General features: G+C 43.4%; 2 protein-coding genes across 5 annotated transcripts in view; one reads left to right on the top strand and one right to left on the bottom strand.

Moving 5' to 3' along the window:
- matn4 (matrilin 4) overlaps positions 1–5,485 on the bottom strand; it is a 69,534-nt gene extending 64,049 nt beyond the window's left edge. For both annotated transcript variants that reach the window (XM_059652730.1, XM_059652728.1), the window contains exon 1: positions 5,141–5,485. The gene's annotated coding sequence lies outside the window, so the exon portion shown is untranslated. The remainder of the gene's footprint in view (positions 1–5,140) is intronic.
- The window catches only part of rbpjl (recombination signal binding protein for immunoglobulin kappa J region-like), a 75,086-nt gene that overhangs the window by 19,692 nt on the left and 37,998 nt on the right, over positions 1–17,396 (top strand). For all 3 annotated transcript variants that reach the window (XM_048550357.2, XM_048550358.2, XM_048550356.2), the window contains exon 2: positions 5,091–5,244. In XM_048550357.2, the coding sequence (XP_048406314.2) occupies positions 5,091–5,244 (154 nt within the window). The remainder of the gene's footprint in view (positions 1–5,090; positions 5,245–17,396) is intronic.

Below are 17,396 nucleotides of genomic sequence, written 5' to 3'. Positions count from 1 at the left end.
AGATGAACAACGAAAGCTTCGAGCATTGGTGAAATTCTCTCTAAGCAGCATGGCTGACCATCCTGATATTTGGATTTGGCAAATTAGAACTCTTGGATTCTATAAAGCATACATTATACGTAACAAAATATGTACAAATTCATCAAGACTTCTAATGTAACTGATGATGTTATACATTGGGGTAAAGAGAGGGAAGTTAATGAAAGACTTGGAATGGTTCACAACAACAATTCATCTCCGTGTTTTGTTGCAAGCTGAGCGCTTTTGAAAAGTTGTAATCTAGGAATCACAGCAGTTAATTTCCGGACAGCAAGCCCACACAGACAGCAACATACTACGTAATTAATTTTCACTATTTTTACATTAATCCAGGATTTAATAGTGGCCAGAATATCAGATGGTGTGGGCATTTGATTGTCAGTGTTGAATTTTGTGGTCAAGCTCTGGATTGGGATCTTCTGGCACTTACGCAAGTCCATTACCAATGGAGCCATGATTGTCATCTCATCATTATGAATATCGGCCATGCATAACTAATAGAAGTAAGACCTGGATGCACTGAGCTATCTATCTAGGATACCTTCAACAACAGACACAATGCATTCAATAACAGTGATAACCCAAGGCTTTTTAATGAATCGGTGTAGATAGTGAACATACTAATTCGGATGTCAGACTCTCTCTACGAATCCAAATATTGACATGAAGTGATCTTTCTTTTTTTTTGCTTTGCTGTCTCTTTTATTGTTTTAAAAACAAAATAATTTATTATATTTCACACCAATTTGTAGGAACAGGCTTTCTTTCCTGCCTCTTGAGTCACTGTCTGGGCTGATATTCCCAGTGTGAGTACTGAGGGAGTGCTACAAGGTCAGAGGCATTGCTTTGTAGATTCAATGTTAAATTGAAGTCCATCTGTCCATTTTACTATAAATCGTCCCATGCTGCTGTTTTGAAGAGTGGAAGGAGAGACCATCCCGGTATTCTGCCCAACAAGATCTCTTAATCAACATACCTAAAACAGATTATCTGCTCATAAGCCCATTGCTTTTTATGAGATCTTGCTGTGCATAAATTGGCAACTGAATTCCTATTTTAAACAACAGACAGCGATCTTCAATGAGGCATGATGTGGAGGCGCTGGTGTTGGACTGGGGTAGACAAAGTTAGAAATCACATGACACCAGGTTATGATGCAACAGATTTATTTGAAAACGCAAGTTTTTGGAGCCTCGTCACCTGAAGAAGGACTGAGGCTCTGAAAGCTTGGGTCTTCAAATAAACCTGTTGGACTATAACCTGGTGTCATGTGATTTCTGACTTCAATAAGGTAGACACTGAATGTAAAATAAGTAGGGTCATCCTGAGTTTGTAAGAGGCACTTTGTAATCAGAAATCTCTCTTTCGATGTTTTCACTGGCAGTAAGGTTCAAATAAATATTGCTCTGTGTGCAATTCTCAGTTTGCAGGTACAGAGTTGACCTGTAGCCCATTCCCATCCCACATATTACAGGAGTGTGCAGGAGAACAGAGAACCCCTGGCTCTGATGTGACAGGAGGAGGATGGTAGGAATCCTGTCTTCAAATACACAACCTAATACAATCAGCTACCTTGGGGAGATGGTGGTGCAGTGATAATGATACTGGAATAGGAAGTCAGAGGCCCAGGCTGATGCCTTTGAGGCACTAGTTTATGTCCCATCATAGCTGCTGATGAAATTTCAATGTAATTAATCTAGAATTAAAAGCCATTCTTGGAAATGGTATCCATGAAATGAGTACTGATTGTTGTAAAAACCCATCTAACTCACCAACACTATTGTCCTTAAGTGATGGAAATCTACTATCCTGACCCGGTCTGGCCTATGTGTCACTCCAGACTCACAGCAATGTGGTCGGCTATTAACAGCCCTCTGAAATGGCTTTAGCAAAGAGTCTTAGTTCAAGAAAATGGTTTTCTCAATGGGTACCAAATACTGGTCAAGCCATGAAAGAATAAAAATAATGACAAACACCACTATTGGTGGAAAAAAAACCTTGTTTCAGGGTTCACATTCTTTGCAGTTAATCGCTGGAAACCAGATTTCTGGATAACCTATTCTGTTATTAATAGAGGACTAGAGTACAAAAGAAAGGAAGCTATGCTCAACTTCCACAAATCACGAATTAGATTTCAGCTGAAGTACTGAGTTCATTGTACAGCAGGAGAAAATATTAGAAAGGGTAAATGGAGATTTAACAGAACAGTTCCAGGAATAGGGTGTTTACTTAAATTAAGTGACTAGAGTAACTGGTGTGAGTTTTCTCCAGGGCACAGAAAATTAGAACAAGATTTAACAGATATGTTCAAAATAAAACAGATCGAACTAATAAGGAGAACCGTTTTATCATAGTATGGGATTTGTTAACCAGAGGACACAGATCAAAGGTAACTGGTGAAAGAACCTGAGACCAAAAATTATATATTTTTAAATGCAGTGAATTGTTGTAAAGTGAAACATGCTGCCTGAGAGGGCAGTGAAAGCCAGTTGAATAAGAACTTCCACAGAAGATTGTATAAAAATACTTGAAAGGGACAAGAATGTGAGGCCATGGAGAATAAGGAAATGGCACTAACCTTTTAAAAATCATCAAATGAGTTCGGAGAGTTGCCAGGCAAGTATTTGTTGCCCTTCCCTAATTTCTCCTAAGAATGTGGTCATGAGCCACCTTTCTGAACTACTGCAGCCCATTTGGAATAGGTACACCCACGGCAATGTTAGGGAGGGATTTCTGGGATTTTGACTTAGAGACCAAGAAGGAATGGCAATATAGTTCCAAGTCAATTGGGATAGCACTTTTTCACAGGACTGGACAGGCACAGTGGAACAGATGATTTGCACCATACCATGATGTGATCTGGCAACTTTGTCATTTAATATTATTGTACAGAGTACAGAGTGGCCTTGGAAGAGTAACAGTTACACAGTAGTTGCCAAGGAACAGTTATTAAGTGGACAAAACACAGCTTAGATACTGAATTGACCAAAAATTTAAACCAGGTAGTCTCCCTTTAAACAGGTGTGTGAATTCTGAAGTTTGAATGCAGTGTGCCGTTTGAAAATGATTTGAGATGAATGGCAGCTTTGTAATTACATCTAAAGTAGTTAGCACAAACAAAGTCTGGAACAAATTTAAAATTTATGGCAAAGGTTCTTCCACATGAATGCTGTAACTTGAAGGTTTCCTGCTTTATTTATAATCTTGATCTAAAGTTGGAAGCACTGAGGACAAAGGCACAAGCAAAACAAGTATCCCCCGGCATACCCGAACTGAGGTGCTTTTAAAATTAATTGTGATAGAAGTTGGTGGGGCCCATCAGTTTACAGCTTCACATAGAATTGAATATGCAGCACTGGAGGCTATTCAGCCCATCAATTTTCAATAGCTTAACATTGCTTTGAAGGTTACATTTGTGTTGCAGACTAGCCCCTTCTTCCCTCTCCAGGAAATAATTTCTCTCCAAACACCCTGTCAAATCCTTTAATTGTTCACATAGTTTTTGTGCTCAAAGAAATTGGTCAAACCGTATTTGGAGTTGTGTGTTCAGTTCTGGGCACTTTATTTAAGAAAAAAAATAGGGCAGCAGCATGGCTCAGCGGTTAGCACTGCTGCCTCACAGCACCAGGGACCTGGGTTCGATTCCAGCCCCAGGTGACTGTTTGTGGAGTTTCCACATTCTTCCCCTGTCTGCATGGGTTCCTTCCAGGTGTTCTGGTTGCCTCCCACAGTAGGTAGATTAGCCATGGAAAATGCAAGGTTACAAGGATACAGTGTGTGGGTGGGATGTTCTTAAGAAGGTTAGTGTGGACTCAATGGGTTGAATGATCTGCTTCCAGGCTGTCTGGATTCTATAATCCAATGAAAGATGTTATAGCTCTGAAGAAAATGAACAGGAGATTTATAAGAATGATACAAGGAATGAGGGAATTTAGATACAAGGAAAGATTAGGCAAATTGGGCTTATTCTCTTTAGAGCAGAGAAGTTTAAAAGATGAACATATTGAGGTGTTCAAAATTATGAACAATTTCGACAGGGTAAAGAAAGATATTCTGTTTCCACATGTTGGTACGATAGTAACTAGGGGGTCACAATTTCAAGTTGTCAGCGAGCGCTGGGAGCAAGAGGAGGAGAAACTTCTTGACTCAGAGTGTTGTTAGAATTTGGGATGTGCTGTATGGGAGAGTGGAGGAGGAGGATTCCATAGGAGGTTTCAAAACACAGCTGGAAACATATTCGACAGTGATGAATATAGAGGGCTATGGAGAGAGGACTGGAGAGTGGGACTAGCTGGGTAGCTCTTTCAGGTGCTCATACACACATAATGGGTTGAATAACCTCCTGTACTATAAACTTCTGACACTATGAATTCAGAATTCATCCAGACAATCAAACCCTTTATAAAAATGCTGTAACATTCCAGGAATATTGCAGTTCCTGTGCATTCGCTCATCCAACATCTAGAATATGTATTCAGGTACATCTAAGAGGTGCCCAGAAAGCAGTATGCACATTAATAAGCAACCCAGTGCAAGGCTGCAAGCAAGTCCATTAATTTATAAATTCCTACAAAGCAAACCCTAATTGTAAACAACTGAGACTTTTTTAAACAAAGCAAATACTTAAAAAGAAAAGTGGCCATCAAGCTCCTTTGTCTTTCAAACACAGAGACCTTAGGGAAGAAGGCAGAGTTTTGGACATATCTCTCTCTCCCTCTCTGAATTTATTCACAATTATTTTGAATGCTGTTTGAGACCAAATTGCATTATCCTGAACTGCACCACTCTAAACAGGCTGCTGCTCCAACAGAGTTCCCAGAGCTGGGGCGTATTCGAGAATTTAATCTGTGTTCATCACTTCCCTTTAAGCCAAATAGATTCGATTCATACTCAAGGCATCTTCATTTGTAATAAGTGGCATTTTTCTTTCTCGCGCTGTAAATTAAGTTTCTGTGTTCAGATCCACGAACAATCACTTCGGATAAGAATGAAGTACTGTTTTGTTTTTCAAAAATCAACTCTCTCTCCCTCTCCATACCCTTTCTCATCAGCCCAGGTCCTGGATGCTTCAGTTCCTAACCCAGCGGGAGCACACACTCACCTGATCCGGGCAGGGAACGCTGAAAGGCGGCACACGATCCCAATCGAACCGCTGGGAGAGACGGAGGGCGATAGAAACTTCTTCCGGGCAGACTTATGGCAAAGGTAAGATAACAATTTAAAAATAAACTATATATATATATTTTAAAAATAACAGACCACGAGTGCTTTCGTCAATTAAAATAAAACACAGACACACAATCCCAGAGATATCCTCCAGTTAGTGACCTCTGGGATTCCAATGAATGAATGGGCATGAAATGCAAAATTTAAGGAAGAGTACAAGTGATAAAACTCCCTTCTTTCTGCCTGAACCACTGAAGTAAATCTGCAGGAGGGGTTCTTGTCCCAGAGTAGAAGGGTAGGAATGTTGGGCAGATTTTTAATACATTGCCTCAGCCAGGGGTAAGTAAGCCCCTCCTTCCGGAATGCTCTAAAGGGTCAGGGTTCAGGGGAGTTTGGATGAATGTCCCATTGAAAAACTCACTCGGCGAAAGTTAGACACTGTCTAGGATTTCTCGCAGAGAATCAGTGACACAGAAAGCTGGCTGCAGAGCTGAAAATTTATTGGCAGGAATTATTTTGGAACTGTAAAACTGATGCTGAAACAAAATAGATAGATTTTCTGTAACACATTATTGGTCAAGGGAATTCCTCAGAGAATTGTGGTTCTGTCAATGGGGTCCATTTATTGCCGATTTGGGAAAAACTAACAACTATTTTTTTGTTGCCCACTTAAATTTAAAACTCGACTTTTCAGAGCAGAATTAACCGTTTAAGCTCCACTCCACATCTGTATATGTTATAGAAGTTTGGAAGGAGTATGGATAATTGGATACTGTAAAAGCCAAAGACCCAGGCAACAATTCAGCCTTAGTTACGAAGACTTGTCTTCCAGAACTCACCCTGCCCGTAGGCAAGCTGTTCCAGTACAACTACAACATGGGTTTGGTCAGTTCAGTTAGCGGGTCTTGTGACACAGTGAGGTAGCTTCACTTCTAGGGCTGCCTGAGGTTACAATGAAGAACACTCCTTTTAACTTCTCCCCTCACCTGAGGTATGGGGACCCGGCTGTCTGTGTGGAGTTTGCACATTCTCCCCGTGCCTGCGTGGGTTTCCTCCGGGTGCTCTGGTTTCTTCCCACAGTCTAAAGATGTACACGCTAGGTGGATTGTCCGTGCTAAATTGCCCATACTGTTCAGGGATGTGTAGATTGAGTGGGTTATAGAGACATGGGTCAGATGGGATGCTCTGAGGGTTGGTGTGGACTTGTTGGGCTGAAGGGCCTGTATCCACACTGTAGGGATTCTATGATGACTTACAGATATGTTCTGTTCACAAAAAAAGGCAGGATGAAACTAACCTGGCCAATTACTGCTCTCTCAGCTTACTCTCAATGGTCAGTGATGGAAGGTCTTGCTGAGATTGGGATGAAGTGACATTTACACAGCAATAATCTGCTCACAGACAAAAACAGAAATTGCACAGGTGTTGGTCAAAATGTCTGCTTACTTCCCACAGATGCTGCCAGACCTGATGAGTTTTTCCAGCAATTTCTGTTTTAGATCTGCAGTTCTGTAATAATTTGCACTGTTTGGGTTCTGCCAGGATTATTTGTCCTCAGGCCACCTCACGGTCTTAACTAAAAAACGTGCAAAAGAGCTGACGTGAGTTGAGAGTGACTGCCATCAACATCAAGGTAGCTGTTAACAGAGTGTGGCTTCAGGGGGTGCTTGCAAAGTGAAAGCCAATAGAAATCAGGGGGAAAGCTTTCTGTTGGTTGTACTGCTACCTGGCACAAAGGAAGATGCTTGTGGTTGTTGGAGGTCAATCGTCTCAGTACCAGGACATCACTGCAAGTGTTCCAGGACCCTGTGAATTAATTTTTAAAGAATTTATGGAATACTTTTCTGCTTTTAGAAAATTTATATCAAAAACATTTGAAGATTTATTATTCTTTGCCCAATCTTGGTGTTAACAAAGTAAAAGTTATTTTGCAGTTGCTTAATATTTCTTTCGTTATGAAGGAATCAAATTAACACTTGTGAAAAGTAAGCTCAGAAACACACACACAGTGGGGAAACTCCCCAGTGCTATGTGTGAGAGCAGTACTGTGAGTAAGATAGGAAGACTGTTATAGCTGTTTATGAATATGTTAGGATGTTCCCTCACTGTTTACAAAATTATGAGCAGATAGTGAGCACAGAACCAAAGCCTTGTTCGGGGTCCTGGGAGCACAACTAGCTGGGAACACTAGTCCAGAACTCTGAACACGCTAACACCTCACCCTCCCACCCATATAGACTTCCTGTCACTCATGGCTATCTTCCCCAACCCCTCCATCTGCAACCATTACCTTCAACTTGGAGAATCACTCTTAGCTGGAATCCTGTCTCTGGGGATAGTGAATATTTGGCGTAAAAGAAAGATAGCTCAGTCTTTTAGATGATTTTCTCCTGTTGAAGTGAAAGTTTGTCTTTCAGATGCTAAGTGGCCTGTGTTCTTTTCCGTTTTTGATCTGCTTTAATTGTGAGTGTGAGCACAAGACACCAGAAGTTGACTGGTAGAGGACTGGTGTTAACGTAGGAGACTGACAAATACCCTTCCACCATGGCCTGCAGTGATGTTCCATTCTATCATTGCTGGCTTGGTACCAGTAAATGATGATGAAAAGCTGCCACTTTGTTCTCAGAACCCATCCATTCATTATTGGGAAAGAGACAGGCTGCTTCATACTTAATTAGATTATGTGGGATTCTAGGCCCTTGCTGTATAGTTTACCCTTAATACTCTGAGGATAACGAGGGATGTGCTTTCTTAAATGCTGTTTTATTTGAAGTTATCCAAATTCTAAGAATTAATTATTTTTGTTTTATTTATTCATAAAATTTGGGCATTGTTGGCTGGTTTAGCACTTATTGTTCAACATGATTTGTCCTTGAGAAGATGGTGGTGAACTTCCTTTTTGAACTGCTGTTGGTGTAGGTGGACTCAGAATGCCACCAGGGCAGGAGTTGCAGGATTTTGTCCCAGTGACTGCCGTGAAAGAACAGCGATATCTTTCCAAGTCAGGATGCTGAGTGGCTCGGAGGGGAACTTGCAAGGGGTGGTGTTCCCATGTATCAGCTGCCCTTGTCCTTTGGGATGGTAGTGGTTGTGAGTTTGGAAGGTGCTGCCTAAGGGCTTTGGTGAATTTCTGTTGTACATCTTGAAGCTGGCATACAGGGCTGCAACTGAGCGTCAATGGTAGAGGAAGTGAATGCTTACAGATGTGCCAGTTAAGCGGGCTGCTTTGTCCTGGATGATGCCAAACCTCTTGAGTGTTGTTGGAGCTGCACTCATCCAGGCGAGTGGGGAGTATTCCATCACACTCCTGACTTTTATTTGTGTAGTGCAATTATTGGTCTTTGATGTTCAAGACAGATCTCCCCAATGTGTTGCTTGAAATTGTTCAATGGGGATATGAATTTGGAAGGATTGGTTGGACAATGTGATGTCTGAACTGTCACCATGATTTGGATCCTACTATGCAGATCAGGAAACTGAAAGGATGGATTTTCCATTTGAGCTTGCTAGTCTCTGACTTTCCACCCGCTCTCTTTACTCATTATGAAAATATGCATTGGCAAGTGCAGAGGCAAAAGTCAATCATGACCATGAAATATGAATTGATGGTTTGTAAAATGCCTGAAGGTATATATCTTTATCCATTTAAATTACTTTTTAAGGTTGCTCAACAGATTAAATCTGCATTAATTCACTTGAGGTAATGAGCTGTCCCTGACATTTATTAAATATACAAAGCACTTTGAAACAGCTTCTAATGTAAATCTAAGTTGGAATTCAAATGAAGGTTTTTTTTAATATAGCCTCACATGTACTTAGATCGTTATAATATGTCAATAAAAAGGGTGATAAAAGATATTTGGTTGTTGTATGTGAAACACAGAATGGTTGAGGAATTGCTGGTCTCTGATAAATCATGAGCATAAATTGAATAAATATCATTTTACTGATATTACTGTCTGCGATAAGAACGCCAATCTGTTAATCTGAATACTAAACTACCTTAATGCAAAAAAGAGACCATTCAGCCGACTGCATTTTTGCTGGCCCTTTTGAAAGAGCTACCTGATTAGTTTCATTTCCCTTGGTCTTTCCCCACAAGAGTACATTTTTGTCATATTTAAGTATTTATCCAATTGCCTGTTCAAAGTTACTATTGAATTTTCTTCCATTAAATATAATAACTCACTGTATGAGGAAGAATTCTTAATTTCAACTCTGGCTTTGTGTTGTCAATTTGTCCATGCCCTTCAATCTCTGGCTATCTAGCTAGTAGAAACAATATTTATTCTATTGTTTGTAATGCTCCATAGATTCTTGGGGCAGCTGAAAGTAACCAGCATCAACTTGAACGAAAACAAAGTTGCTGGAAAAGCACAGCAGGTCTGGCAACATCTGTGGAGGAGAAAACAGTTAAGGTTTTGGGTCTGGTGACCCTTCCTCAGAACAGAGGATGAGTCACTGGACCTGAAACGTTAATTCTGTTTTCTCCTCCACAGATGCTGCCAAACCTGCTGAGCTTTTCCAGCAACTTTGTTTTTGTCCCTGATTTACAGTATCCACAGTTCTTTTGGTTTTTATAAGGAGTGTCAGGTCTGCCATCCTTGAGTTAGTTTTTTAAAAATTTGTTCATGTAGCCATTGTATAATTTATTGTCCATCCCGAATTGTCTAAAGAAAGATGAAAAGTCAATCATATTTCTGTGGTCTGGAATTATATGTAGTCCAGACAATGTAAGGACAGCAGATTTCCTTCCGTAAAAGACATCAGTGAACCAATTTTTTTTATTGAAACAGTTACATGGTCACCATTAGATCTCGCTTTTCATTCTATATTTTTGTTGAATTCATTTCAAATATCACTATCTGCTGTGGCGGGATTTGAACCTGTGTCCCATGAACCTGGGGTTCTGGATTGTTACGCTGCTACTTTTAATTGAGAAGGTGATTGGTGGAGATGTAGAAAGATAAAGTGGGGAGGTATTGTGGTACGGTTTGAAGTTCAACTCCATGTTCAATAAGGGTTTGTGTTTGGGACTGAAACAACTGCTTCGCCCTTCTCTGAGCTCATGTTGGGTAAAAGCCATCTCTGATGACAAGGCAATAATTGCAGCCTAGGCAGGATCACACGCATTAAACAAGTAACAAAACTGAAAATGGACCAGAAGATAACAGTGAGGTGTTTTGCATTTTTTGTGTTTGTGGATTGGGTGGTGGGGTTGAGGGAGACAGGGCCGTTCATCAGAACCTGGGAAAATCTGTGGTGCATCAAATCCGTTTATTCATAGGGTGCTCTGATAAAAAGTGCAGACTATTAACAAAGTTGAATGGAAATAGCATTAGATGGTGGCAGTACGTGTGCAATTTTTAAGAACCTGTGGGCTGATGGAAGGATGATGAGATAATGAGGCTTATTGCATAACTGATTAGTAACTCTGGCCTGCACCGTTCTGCGTAATTCTGTGTTCCTAATTAAAGAACTTTGCCCTTTTGGGATCTTTAAGATCGTGAGATATTACACACTGGGGAATGGAGGTGGGAGACAATTGGGTTTGCACAGTGCAGCCTGGAGATAAACAGGAGCAATAAAGTTCTGATATAGAGGAGGGGGCACGAGAAAGGCTTGGCAGAAGGAATCCGGGAAAACACAAAGGCATTTTACACTTATGTGAGGAATAAGAGAATGGTCAAAGAATGAGTAGGGCCGATCAGGGATAGCATAGGGAACTTGTGTGTGGAGCCTGAGGAGGTAGGGGAAGCCCTAAATGAGTTTTTTGCTTCTGTCTTTACGAAAGAAACCAACTTTGTAGTGAATGAAACCTTTGAAGAGCAGGTGTGCATGCTGGAATGGATAGAGATAGACGAAGCTGATGTGCTGAAAATTTTGTCAAACATTAAGATTGACAAGTCGCCAGGCCCGGATCAGATTTGTCCTCGGCTGCTTTGGGAAGCGAGAAATGCAATTGCTTCGCCACTTGCGAAGATCTTTGCATCCTCGCTCTCCACTGGAGTCGTACCTGAGGACTGGAGAGAGGCAAATGTAATTCCTCTCTTCAAGAAAGGAAACAGGGAAATCCCCGGCAATTATAGACCGGTAAGTCTCACGTCTGTCGTCTGCAAGGTGTTAGAAAGGATTCTGAGGGATAAGATTTATGACCATCTGGAAGAGCATGGCTTGATCAAATACAGTCAACACGGCTTTGTGAGGGGTAGGTCATGCCTTACAAACCTTATCGAGTTTTTTGAGGATGTGACTAGAAACGTTGATGAGGGTCGAGCTGTGGATGTGGTGTATATGGACTTCAGTAAGGCATTTGATAAGGTTCCCCATGGTAGGCTCATTCAGAAGGTCAGGAGGAATGGGATACAGGGGAACTTAGCTGCTTGGATACAGAATTGGCTGGCCAACAGAAGACAGCGAGTGGTAGTAGAAGGAAAATATTCTGCCTGGAAGTCAGTGGTGAGTGGAGTTCCACAGGGCTCTGTCCTTGGGCCTCTACTGTTTGTAATTTTTATTAACGACTTGGACGAGGGAATTGAAGGATGGGTCAGCAAGTTTGCAGACGACACAAAGGTCGGAGGTGTCGTTGACAGTGTAGAGGGCTGTTGTAGGCTGCAGCAGGACATTGACAGGATGCAGAGATGGGCTGAGCGGTGGCAGATGGAGTTCAACCTGGATAAATGCGAGGTGATGCATTTTGGAAGGTCGAATTTGAAAGCTGAGTACAGGATTAAGGATAGGATTCTTGGCAGCGTGGAGGAACAGAGGGATCTTGGTGTGCAGATACATAGATCCCTTAAAATGGCCACCCAAGTGGACAGGGTTGTTAAGAAAGCATATGGTGTTTTGGCTTTCATTAACAGGGGGATTGAGTTTAAGAGTCGTGAGATCTTGTTGCAGCTCTATAAAACTTTGGTTAGACCGCACTTGGAATACTGCGTCCAGTTCTGGGTGCCCTATTATAGGAAAGATGTGGATGCTTTGGAGAGGGTTCAGAGGAGGTTTACCAGGATGCTGCCTGGACTGGACTCTCTTATGAAGAGAGGTTGACTGAGCTCAGTCTCTTTTCATTGGAGAAAAGGAGGAGGAGAGGGGACCTAATTGAGGTATACAAGATAATGAGAGGCATAGATAGAGTTGATAGCCAGAGACTATTTCCCAGGGCAGAAATGGCTAACACGAGGGGTCATAGTTTTAAGCTGGTTGGTGGAAAGTATAGAGGGGATGTCAGAGGCAGGTTCTTTACGCAGAGAGTTGTGAGAGCATGGAATGCGTTGCCAGCAGCAGTTGTGGAAGCAAGGTCATTGGAGTCATTTAAGAGACTGCTGGACATGCATATGGTCACAGAAATTTGAGGGTGCATACATGAGGATCAATGGTCGGCACAACATTGTGGGCTGAAGGGCCTGTTCTGTGCTGTACTGTTCTATGTTCTATAAACAACACTGCCTTCATAGAACATCTTTTATCGTAGAACATGTCCCAAGGGATTTCACATGATTCAAAAATGTCATTTTTGAACCACAGAAGGAAATCTTAAAGGAGACTGACTTAAAGCTTAGTATTAGTGACAAAAGTTTAATGCAGGATCCTAAAGGAGGAGAGCGAGGCCCAGGGCATAGAGCTGACCGTGCAGGTGTAACTGGAGCAATGAAGGGAACTGGGGACTGCTTGAAAAGTCAGTATTGAATGAACACAGTGTTCTTGGAGAGTTGTAAGCCCATCATACTATCAACAAAACAGAGACAAGAGACATTGGCACAGACAGCGAGTTGTACATTCCCACATATGCTGTCAACATTCAGCTGCTATACTTGAGACTATCTTATGATCAGTGCTTCAGACCCCAATGCTGAAGTAGAGAGTCACCTCCTCTGATTGAGATCATATAACAAACTAAATCATCTGAAACCCCAAATACAGCTTATTTCAGGAATGACTCATAGTGATAACACTGCTACGCTTTTGAAATCTGGGACGATGTATAAATAATTCTTAAGCAGTTTCAAATAATCTGGCGCCCACTGTACAGACATAAAACCCACATTTACTGGGTTTCTGTCCTTTGGTATTGAGGCAGTCAACATGAACCCTGTCTAAGCTATTAATTCCAGCCTATATGTTAACATCATATTTATAAAGAGACAGTCTTTGTATTAATTTAGTGACTCACCACTGAATGCCTGCATCTATCCCTTCCATGTGTTTTCATTAATCACAGAGTCCCTACAGCATGAAATCAGGCCTTTTGGCCCATTGAATCCACAGCAGGCCTCCAAAGAGCATCCCACCACCTACCTTATGCTGTAAGCCTACATTCCACATGGCTAACCCACACATCCTTGGACACTATGGACATTTTAACATGGCCAATCCACCTAAACTTCGGACTGTAGGAGGAAACCCACACAGGCACAAGGGAATATGCAAACTCCACATGGAGAGTCACCCAAGGATGGAATTGAACACAAGTCCCTGGCTACGTAAGGCAGCAGTGCTAATTACTGAGCCACCGTGCTGTCCCATATTGCTGACTTACAGATGATAGCATTTCAGTTGCTGAAGGTCAGTCAGGTTCCTATGGTTGGAATCAGCTCTGCTTCCATCCTTGTATGGAATAAGAAACCCATGCTGATTACTGTTTCTTCCCAGTCCAATTCCACACCATTCTTTCCCTCTGCCCATTCTGTAAAGACAACATCTGTTTTTCTCATTTCGTATTCCCCAAAAATATAAATAGGGAAAAAATGAAAATTTGGACTCTGCTGTGTTTCAAAGAATGTATCAGTTATGTTGGTGTTTTTCACAACTGGGAGGTTTTGTAATTCTTGGAGAAGCTGGATGTGAATCTTCCTGGCTCCAAGTACCTTTGGCTTAAAAAGCTGCTGGGCAAAACTTTGGATTGGTTTTAAGTTGCAGTCTATCACAGATCTGAGAAGGTAGCTGCACTCTGACCTCCAAAAGCGAGAAGCCAAGGCAGGTCCCTATCTCCCTCCCTCTGTGAGTGGAAGAAAATCTGCCCTCAATGTGTCTGAAGTGAAAGATATCCAATTCAAGCAAAGACCTAGGTCCAACTGACTGGTTACTGAATTGAGAATGTTCTGTGGTTGCTAACAAAGTTATATAATCATCAAAACAAACTGAGAAAGTCACCTCATGCCACATCTGTGATTCGGTCTCTTGATTCACAGAATTTGGTCCTTTTGCCTTATGTTTTCTACCCATGAGGAACTGTCTACCTCATCTAAGAGATAATGGGAACTGCAGATGCTGGAGATTCCAAGATAATAAAATGTGAGGCTGGATGAACACAGCAGGCCAAGCAGCATCTCAGGAGCACAAAAGCTGACGTTTCGGGCCTAGACCCTTCATCAGAGAGGGGGATGGGGTGAGGGAACTGGAATAAATAGGGAGAGAGGGGGAGGCGGACCGAAGATGGAGAGTAAAGAAGATAGGTGGAGAGGGTGTAGGTGGGGAGGTAGGGAGGGGATAGGTCAGTCCAGGGAAGACGGACAGGTCAAGGAGGTGGGATGAGGTTAGTAGGTAGCTGGGGGTGCGGCTTGGGGTGGGAGGAAGGGATGGGTGAGAGGAAGAACCGGTTCGGGAGGCAGAGACAGGTTGGACTGGTTTTGGGATGCAGTGGGTGGGGGGGAAGAGCTGGGCTGGTTGTGTGGTGCAGTGGGGGGAGGGGATGAACTGGGCTGGTTGAGGGATGCAGTGGGGGAAGGGGAGATTTTGAAACTGGTGAAGTCCACATTGATACCATATGGCTGCAGGGTTCCCAGGCGGAATATGAGTTGCTGTTCCTGCAACCTTCGGGTGGCATCATTGTGGCAGTGCAGGAGGCCCATGATGGACATGTCATCAAGAGAATGGGAGGGGGAGTGGAAATGGTTTGCGACTGGGAGGTGCAGTTGTTTGTTGCGAACTGAGCGGAGGTGTTCTGCAAAGCGGTCCCCAAGCCTCCGCTTGGTTTCCCCAATGTAGAGAAAGCCGCACCGGGTACAGTGGATGCAGTATACCACATTGGCAGATGTGCAGGTGAACCTCTGCTTAATGTGGAATGTCATCTTGGGGCCTGGGATGGGGGTGAGGGAGGAGGTGTGGGGACAAGTGTAGCATTTCCTGCGGTTGCAGGGGAAGGTGCCGGGTGTGGTGGGGTTGGAGGGCAGTGTGGAGCGAACAAGGGAGTCACGGAGAGAGTGGTCTCTCCGGAAAGCAGACAGGGGTGGGGATGGAAAAATGTCTTGGGTGGTGGGGTCGGATTGTAAATGGCGGAAGTGTCGGAGGATAATGCGTTGTATCCGGAGGTTGGTAGGGTGGTGTGTGAGAATGAGGGGGATCCTCTTGGGGCGGTTGTGGCGGGGGCGGGGTGTGAGGGATGTGTCGCGGGAAATGCGGGAGACGCGGTCAAGGGCGTTCTCAATCACCGTGGGGGGGAAGTTGCGGTCCTTAAAGAACTTGGACATCTGGGATGTGCGGGAGTGGAATGTCTTATCGTGGGAGCAGATGCGGCGGAGGCGGAGGAATTGGGAATAGGGGATGGAATTTTTGCAGGAGGGTGGGTGGGAGGAGGTGTATTCTAGGTAGCTGTGGGAGTCGGTGGGCTTGTAATGGACATCAGTTACAAGCTGATTGCCTGAGATGGAGACTGAGAGGTCCAGGAAGGTGAGGGATGTGCTGGAGATGGCCCAGGTGAACTGAAGGTTGGGGTGGAAGGTGTTGGTGAAGTGGATGAACTGTTCGAGCTCCTCTGGGGAGCAAGAGGCGGCGCCGATACAGTCATCAATGTACCGGAGGAAGAGGTGGGGTTTGGGGCCTGTGTAGGTGCGGAAGATGGACTGTTCCACGTAACCTACAAAGAGGCAGGCATAGCTGGGGCCCATGCGGGTGCCCATGGCCACCCCCTTAGTCTGTAGGAAGTTGCAGGAACAGCAACTCATATTCCGCCTGGGTTGCAGGAACAGCAACTCATATTCCGCCTGGGAACCCTGCAGCCATATGGTATCAATGTGGACTTCACCAGTTTCAAAATCTCCCCTTCCCCCACTGCATCCCTCAACCAGCCCAGTTCATCCCCTCCCCCCACTGCACCACACAACCAGCCCAGCTCTTCCCCCCCACCCACTGCATCCCAAAACCAGTCCAACCTGTCTCTGCCTCCCGAACCGGTTCTTCCTCTCACCCATCCCTTCCTCCCACCCCAAGCCGCACCCCCAGCTACCTACTAACCTCATCCCACCTCCTTGACCTGTCCGTCTTCCCTGGACTGACCTATCCCCTCCCTACCTCCCCACCTACACCCTCTCCACCTATCTTCTTTACTCTCCATCTTCGGTCCGCCTCCCCCTCTCTCCCTATTTATTCCAGTTCCCTCCCCCCATCCCCCTCTCTGATGAAGGGTCTAGGCCCGAAACGTCAGCTTTTGTGCTCCTGAGATGCTGCTTGGCCTGCTGTGTTCATCCAGCCTCACATTTTATTATCCTGTCTACCTCATCTATCCTGTTTGTAATGAATATATGTGTGTTTGGATTTAAAGGGGATATAGTTTAAATTTTCATAGTTGTACTTAATAATTCATGACAAAGGATAAGTTTGTTTATAACACTTATCTGTGTTGATGAAAACGTTGTGTCTGGTCAACATTAGGCAAATTAACCATCTTAGTGATTTAAATGATCACTTATGCATTTGTGACAGGCTGTTGAATAGTGAGGCCTGATTACCAATGAACTCCTCCCATCAGGATCAATGATAAATCCTAATCACAATTTACTGCCACCCCTCAACTCGATCCTGATCCAATCATTATTCTATTCCTGCTGGAATTCCCAACTCTGTTGCCGCCCAGTCTCAATCCCAGTGAGCACTAATGATATTTTCAGCAGTTGGTTACACTTTTGGCTCTTCCAGAAGGTTTCAGGTTCAGATTGCACTTCAGTGACTCAGGTATAAAAATCCACTGCAGAACCGGGCCAGTGTTGAACTGCCAAAGCTGTCATCCTCCACATCAGGTATTAAACAGGGGCTCTGACTGTCCTTTCAGCTGAACATTGATGAGCTCATGCCATTATTTTCAGAGATTAATTTACAATTTAGCAGAATGAAAGGTGTCTTTACTGAAACATATAGGATTCTTATAGAATTTAAACAGTTTGTTTCCCCTGGGGGAAAGTATAGGATCAGACAGC

Source organism: Stegostoma tigrinum, chromosome 19 (genome assembly GCF_030684315.1).
Source record: "Stegostoma tigrinum isolate sSteTig4 chromosome 19, sSteTig4.hap1, whole genome shotgun sequence".
NCBI lineage: Eukaryota > Metazoa > Chordata > Chondrichthyes > Orectolobiformes > Stegostomatidae > Stegostoma > Stegostoma tigrinum.
The sequence above is the reverse complement of the archived record's forward strand: the minus strand, read 5'-3'. Positions and strand labels throughout refer to the sequence as shown.